This window comes from Talpa occidentalis, unplaced genomic scaffold (assembly GCF_014898055.3).
Source record: "Talpa occidentalis isolate TD23 unplaced genomic scaffold, MPIMG_talOcc4v2.1 talOcc4.2, whole genome shotgun sequence".
Lineage (NCBI taxonomy): Eukaryota > Metazoa > Chordata > Mammalia > Eulipotyphla > Talpidae > Talpa > Talpa occidentalis.
Window position 1 is genome coordinate 18,417,941 of NW_023602073.1, and position 7,405 is coordinate 18,425,345.

Genomic DNA, 7,405 nt, shown 5'->3' on the forward strand with positions numbered 1-7,405 from the left:
GGCCCACCTGTCTCCTGTGGGACCCACTGAGTCACCAAGTTCCTCCCTCAACCCCCAGGCTCCTGTGCCCATCCCAAGGGGGCTTTGTGGTACCCCAAGTGGATGCTCCCCTCCCCTGATAACATTCTCCTAGCTCCCCAGCTACCTCGGACAGAATCAGTTGGGATTTCGAGCCCGTCTCCCACCGCCCTCTGTCCATTCTCACTTTCCACCAGAATCCCCCCAGCATTCCGGCCACAGAGATCTCCTCTGCATCCTCTAAAAACAGCTGGTCTTTCCACAGCTCTACCTTTAGGTGCCTCCATCTGATTACCTTTTCTCGGCCCCAGATGTCCCTGCACCCCCAGATGTGATCAGCCTTTCTCAGAACCCTCCTGGACTTTGTGCCCCCTCCGAACTCATGGACCCTGGTGTGCAGGAAGAGGAGGGGTGTGCCTGACTCCTCTCTGGGGCCCTAAGTCCGCACCATGCAGCCGGCCAGCCCTGGCTTCTGTCACGACCCAATCAATCTCAGAATAACCACATTCAGCGAATTTTACTTGACCAGGTGAAGAAACCAAAGAGGGTAGGGGGACAGCATGAGGGGCAGGATTTCTGCGCTCGTCTTTCTTTTTTTTAAGATTTATTTATTTATGCATACAAGAACCGGGGTACATGCCAGAGGTGTGCAGAGGGAGAGGATTCACCAGAGACAGGGTGGGGAGCAGAACAGGCAGATGTACTGAAATACACTGCTGAGGGGAGCAGCAGGGAGACAGGAGAGGTCTGCTGCGCCATGTGGGTAGCTCCCTGGCCGGGCATGGAGCTCGAGCTGCAGTGGCTGCGGACAGCCTCATTGTGCGGTCTCAAGCCCTTGTGCCACCAGGGATGCCCTGGGCTACTTTTGTGGTAGCTCCACAAGAGTGAGTGACGCCTTCCGCTCACGTCCTCTCATAGGCAGGCTAGGGGCTCCTGTAGTGGGCGGCCAGGCTCAAGCTCCCTGGGTCACAGACATGGTCAGGGGCAGCCCTCCTCCCTCAGCCCCTGCCGGCCTCCCGCGCCCAGGGTCGCGCTCACCTGTAATGCCCAGGAAGGCAACTGACATACAGCCCAGGTAGTAGGACCAGGAGAAGTAGGACGGGGCCGGGGTCGAGGGTATCCGGCTCCACCACTCAATGGTGTAGACCGCCATGGCCACTGTGGCGCAGAGGGCTGGATCAGGACAGTCGGGGGCGTCAAGCCTGCTGTAGGGGCCCTCTGCCCCTGCTTGGGCCAACCCCACTTCTTACCTGCGGCAAAGCCCGTGATGCACGAGACGAGGGGCCCGCGGACCGGGGCGGACCAGGAGGGGATGCAGGACAGGACCAGGAACCCGACGGACACCAGCCCCAGCAGGGCCGACAAAATGGCAAAAATCCGTGTCACATGGATGTAGCCTGCGCCAGACCAGACCTCTGAGCACCGGTGCTGCCTGGCCGGTCCCCTCCGTCCCCTCAGGGACCCTCTTACTTTTCACTGGGTCCCGACGGCTCCTTGGCCAGAGGCCCAAGTGAGCTGAAAATCTAGGTCCAGTGTCCATGATCCAGAAATCTGTACTCACAGCCACCAGGATGAAGACGAGGCCCAGGCAGCCAGCCAGCACAGCCAGTGTCCGGCAGGGCTCCATGGGCGTCCGCTGAGGGGCTGTGCTCCGGGCTCCCCTGAGCTCCTGGAAGAGACCCCGGCAGGGAGGAGTGTCTTTGACGACAAGGTGGGTTTGCTTTCACCCATCCTGACAGCTGCCTTCACACCCTCTCCTCAGTGTGTCAGGGAGAGCGTGAGGGTGTCGTTTGTGGTTGAGAGGAGGGTTGTGTGTTTCAGGCTCTAACTCCAGTGCCTCGAGCTTGAACCACCACCTAAAGCTCGAATCATCGGGGGGCTTCCTGGAAGAGGTGAGAGAGTTTGGGACTCCAGATGTGAATGTGCTGGGCTGTGAATACAAGGGGATGTGGCCAGAGGGGTCCGTTGTGGCACAATGCGTCATACTTTCCTGTTTGGGGAGACCGAATTGGGGGTGGTGGAGCAATTCAAGGGTCTTCACAAAAAGAAGGGGCTGGGGCCATGGTGCCTGAAGCTGAAGGAAGAAGACCCGGGACCCAGAGTCCAGGTCCCAAGGGAGGAAGGGTGGTGGGGAGCTCGGACTCCCAGGTCCCTGGTTGGAGCTGAGGGCCTTGGCAGGTGGAGAACCACCTCATGACAGCTTCTGAGCAGGCTGACATCCTGCCGGCATGTCTCTTCCTAGACAGTTCTGCTCCAGGTTGGGGGGTTTGGGGGGTCTCTGGCAGAGATCTCCAGTGTGAGAGGGGAGGTGTGTGCAGGATCCCCCCAAGGCCAGCCTCCCCATCCCAGCACTAGGCATTGGCCACATTCACCTAACAGCAGGTGTGTGGTACAGGTGTGCGGCCAGGTGAGACGCAGCACCTGGACTTCTAGGAAGCTGAGCGTGACCCAGAAGTGAAGCTGTCGTGAAGGCTGAGTCTGCAGTCCCGGGACAGCTGGCCCCGGGGAGGCCAAAGCGCTGCTCGCCCAGGGCACGCCCTCCCCGGTGAGGTGACCGCCTGTGCTGCCCACACGCTCGCCAGGCCCGCGGCAGCAGAGCCAGGCCGGGGCATTAATGGCTTCAGCACAGGACCGTTGAGGAAGCCCGTGGTTCCAGGCGCGCGCGAGGGCGGGGCCGAGGCGAGGGGAGCGCGCGACCTTGGGGCAGTGCAGCCCCGCCCCTACTCTCTGAGCTAACTGCTTGTTTATTTGCAAACCCAGTCCCCAGCTCAACCCCAAACCCACCCGGGTTCCCATCCCAGCCCCACACCTGCTCCCTCACCTTCTCCTCAACCCCTATAATTCCTGCCGTGACCCCGCACCCCACTATCACTTCCCTTCTGCCTCCAGACCAAGCTTGTAACCTTGAAATTTCCTCAGGGGTGGGGGGGCACTGAGTGGCATCTTTGGGGAAGCACCTGGGGATGGGGCTGTTGCCAGGGCATCTGACCGAGCCATGAGGAGGCTGGAGCCTCAGCTCCCCGGACTCCCCAGAGGGGTGAAGGGCTGGAGACTGGGTTCAGTCAGTGATCAATGAAACTTCCTTAGACCCTGAAAGGACAGGGTTTGGAGAGCTCCCTGGTGCATGAACACAGATGCTGGTGGCGAGGGCACCCCTGGAGGGGCATGAGAGCCCCTTTCTGTCTGCCAGCCATGTGGGTTTCTTCCTGGCCGCCCGGAGTCAAACCTGTGCTGAAGAGGTTGTGGACAGATTCACATCATGGTGCTCAACCCGCTGCGCCAGCAGGGAGGTCCCTGTGTGGACTTTTTTATCCCCATTTCTCAGGTAAAGAAACTGAGCCTTGAAACGACAGAGGCACTTATGGGACTGACCCTGGACACTAGCCTCTGAGCCCTTGTTTTTCCAGGAACTCTGTCTCTCCAGCATCCCTGACAATTATACCCCTCCGCCTGGTCCCCGAAAAGCTCTCCTTGCGGAATTCAGTCTTTTGCCTTCTACAAGCCTCAGTGGAAAATGTTCCTGGCTATTTCTCTCGATGGATGTTGTTTAGAGTCGAACAGGGTCCCCTCCCATCCTTCCAAATTCTTACTTTGATGATCCAACCCCCCCCCCACCCCGGGCCTCAGAATATGACCTCATTTGGAAATAGGGCCATTGCACATGGAATCAGTTAAGATGAGGTCATACAGGAGTCGGGTGGGTCCCTCAAAAACATGACGGGTGTCCTCATGAAACCGGAAATTTGGAGACAAACAGGCCCTGTGGACATGGACATAGACAACAGACAATGCAGTTCCGTGCCAAGGGCTGGAAGATTTGGTCAGGGGACAACCAGAAGCTCTGGGAGAAGCCAGAAAAAAATCCTTCCAACCCTCGTAAGGAAACATTGGGGGAGCAATTTGTCCTGAATGAATTCCACCCACTGATATTTTATGGACTCTACCCGCAATGCCAAAGAGAGACCAAGCGCCGAGGACTACAGCTCCCATAATGCCAGACACCTGCGGCGACACTTGACCTCTTGGCGTGGGGGTTGCTGGGACTCAGGGCGGAGTCAAGCGGCCATACTTGGTCAAAGCCAGACAGAGCAGGCAAGTCAGGAAAGGTCTGCTGCATAATGGGGGTAGCTGCCTGGTGCGCCAGGATCGAACTTGTGCTGCAGAGGCTGCGGACAGCTTCATAGGTTGCGTCTTGATAGCCCTGAGACTTTAACCCCTGTGCCACCAGGGAGGCCCTGTTTGCAGACCCTTTTAGAGTAAGTTCCATTCCCTGTAGTTTTTGTCTTCTCCTGTGGGTTTTTTTCACCAGCCCCATCTTGGAGCCCACCTATGCTGTGCAGAAGTGAAGAATTGTTTCCCCATCCAGGGCACCATTCCCTACCCCCGGGGAAAGTTCTGCACCTCCTAATTCTAACTAATCTCTACACTTCGAGTGAGTCATTTGCCTCAGCCAGACCTTATTTCTTTTTTCCTTTCCACACAGGACTTTGATATTATTTTATCCTTTGTTGTGGGATATCTTTGTGTCTGGTTTTCAGGTCTCCTTCCCTGTGAAATTACTCCATTTGTAAGTGTACATTTGTTGTGTCCATGGAAGGAGGTAAGTTCAGGTTGAGTCTACACTGGTAACTTGAACCCAGTCCCCCAAACCTGTCTTGAAGACACATGACATGCTTCATGAATATCCAATATCTCACTAGATTTGGTGAGTTCTTAGTCATTACTTCTTTAAACATTCTTCCTCCTTTTCTCTCTTCTCTAAGGCTCCAATAAGTTGCGAATTGCTACTTTTTTTTTAAGATTTATTTATTTTTGTACAGGAACTGGGGTACAGGCCAGAGGCATGGGAGGGTGAGAGGATTCACCAGAGACAGAGCAGGGAGCAGAACAGGCAGACTGACGAAATACACTGCTGAGGGGAGCAGCAGGCAAGACAGGAGAGGTCTGTCATGCCATGTGGGATCCTTGCTGGCCAGCTGGCCAACCCGTGCTGCAGAGGCTGTGAACAGCTTCACATTGCAGAGCTCAACCGCCTGCGCCACCAGGGAGGCCCCGCAAATTGTTTCTTTTAATGGCGTTTATGAATCAAAGTATTTCCCCACTCTTTAATTTTTATATCTTTGTTATTATCTGCTGGATATTCTCAAGTCCCTGTCTTTGAAAAAAAGGTTTATGCATACAAGAACTGGGGTACATGTCAGAGGTGCTGGGGCTATGAGAGGATTCACCAGAGACAGCGTGGGGAACACAAAAGGTGGATTGATAAATAAACTACTGAGGGGACCATGTGGGTAGCTTCCTTTATCTTTATCTTCTGACTTATTTCACTGATTATAATCCTTTCTGGCTCCATCCATGTTGTTGCAAATGGCATGAGTTTATCTTTTGATTGGTGAGTAGTATTCCATTGTGTATCTACAGCACATCTTGATCCACTCATCTGTTTTTGTACATTTAGGTTGATTCATTATCTTAGCTATTGTAAATAGTGTCCTCTGGGTAGATTCCTAGGAGTGGAATCACTGGGTGATGTGGTAGCTCCATTTTTAGTAATTTGAGCAACCGCCACACAGTTTTCTGGGTTGCTAACTCAGATTTTTACTTCTGCTTGATCCGTTATGATTTTCAAGCTCTGTTGTTTTCCTCGAAGTACTGACAATACCTTAATTTCATTGTGAATGTCTTTGTTAATTTGTACATTATGATACATAAATATATTGTAATACCATTTCCATGGTAGTACTAATTAGCACCTCTGTTGTATCACTTTTTGGTTTTGTTTGAAAAAAATTAAATTTTAGTCTCAGCATTTTGGTTATTATAATACCGTACTGTCATGTATATTACTATACTGTGCCTTTGATGTCTTAATGTTTTTCAGTAGTAGGTTCAGGTTTTGTTTTTTCTCTTTAATATTATTTTTTTTCAGTATTTTTTTTTAAATAATAAATTTTATTTTTATATTCCCCATACAATATCAACCCCCCCATTCTGACCCCAATCCCTCCCCTCCCACCACCCCCACCCCTCAAAAAGTGTCTCTGGTTCATAGTTTTTTGTTGATTTTGATTTTCACTTTCTTATAGTTATTCATTTTCCTGGTCCCTTATTTAAGTTTGCTAGATTCCTGCTATGAGTGAGACCATCCGGTATTTTTCTTTTTCTTTCTGGCTTATTTCGCTGAGCATGATCCCTTCCAGCACCATCCATGTTGCTGCAAATTGAATGTGTTTCTCTTTTTTGAATGCTGAGTAATATTCCGTGGTATATATGTACCATATCTTCTTGATCCAGTCATCTATTTTTGGGCATTTGGGCTGTTTCCAAAGCTTAGCTATTGTAAATAGTGCTGCTATAAACATAGGGGTGCAGGTGTTCTTTGGAATTGATGTTTCTGTGTCCTTTGGGTAAATACCTAGGAGTGGAATTGCTGGATCATATGGAAGCTCTATGTTTAGTAGGTCCAGAAATCTCCACACAGCTCTACATAGTGGTTGGACCAGTTTGCACTCCCACCAACAGTGCAGGAGAGTTCCTTTTTCTCCACACCCTCGCCAACATTTGTTGTTGCTAGTTTTTTTAATATGTGCCATTCTCACTGCTGTAAGATGGTATCATATTGTAGTCTTGATTTGCATTTCCCTGATTACAAGTGATGTTGAACATTTTTTCATATGCCTGTTGGCCATTTGCATTTCCTCTTCAGAGAAGTTTCTTTTTAGCTCTTCTGCCCATTTTTTGACTGGATTATTTTCTTTGTTGTTGTTGAGTCTCATCAGCTCTTTGCAGATTTTTGTGATCAGTCCTTTATTATCAGTGTTGTGTGCAATAATGTTCTCCCAGTCAGTGGGGTTTCTTTTTGTTTTTGTTATTGTCTCTTTTGCTGTGCAGAAGCTCTTTAATTTGATGTAGTCCCAGCTGTTGATCTTTGCCTTCACTATCACTGCTTTGGGTGATGTGCCTGTAAAGATGTCTTTGATGTGAATATCATGTAGTGTTTCGCCTATATTTACTTCTATGTATTTTATGGTTTCAGGTCTTATGTCTAGTTCTTTAACCCATTGTGAGTTGATTTTTGTGTATGGTGTGAGGTAGTGGTCAAGCTTCATTCTTTTGCATGTAGTGACCAAGTTTTCCCAGCACCATTTATTGAACAAACTTTCTTTGCTCCAATGCATATTCTTTGCTCCTTTGTCAAAGATTAGTTGATCATAAATCTGTGGGTTTATTTCTGGATTTTCTATTCGATTCCTTTGGTCTGTATGTCTGTTCTTGTTCCAATACCATGCAGTTTTGATGATTATGGATTTGTAGTATAGTTTGAAGTCTGGGAGTGTGATGCCTCCATTCCCTTCTTTTTTTTTCAGGAGAGCTTTGGCTATTTGGG

The 7,405-nt window shown here is 50.5% G+C and overlaps 1 protein-coding gene across 3 annotated transcripts; it reads right to left on the reverse strand.

Moving 5' to 3' along the window:
* Window positions 1-610: 610 nt before the first annotated feature.
* On the reverse strand, window positions 611-2,628 carry LOC119251828 (protein NKG7-like). Of its 3 annotated transcripts, none has more exons than XM_037519123.2 (5): window positions 2,391-2,628; window positions 1,489-1,687; window positions 1,269-1,415; window positions 1,057-1,176; window positions 611-951 (listed from the first exon to the last, which is right to left on the reverse strand). In XM_037519123.2, exons 2-5 carry the CDS (start codon window positions 1,643-1,645, stop codon window positions 878-880), a joined length of 498 nt encoding a protein of 165 aa, XP_037375020.1. In that variant the 5' UTR covers window positions 1,646-1,687; window positions 2,391-2,628; the 3' UTR covers window positions 611-877. The 3 variants fall into 3 exon arrangements, with proteins under 3 accessions (XP_037375020.1, XP_037375019.1, XP_037375021.1); XM_037519122.2 differs by having other exon boundaries at window positions 1,057-1,191; XM_037519124.1 differs by having other exon boundaries at window positions 909-979; window positions 1,057-1,191.
* Window positions 2,629-7,405: the final 4,777 nt, after the last annotated feature.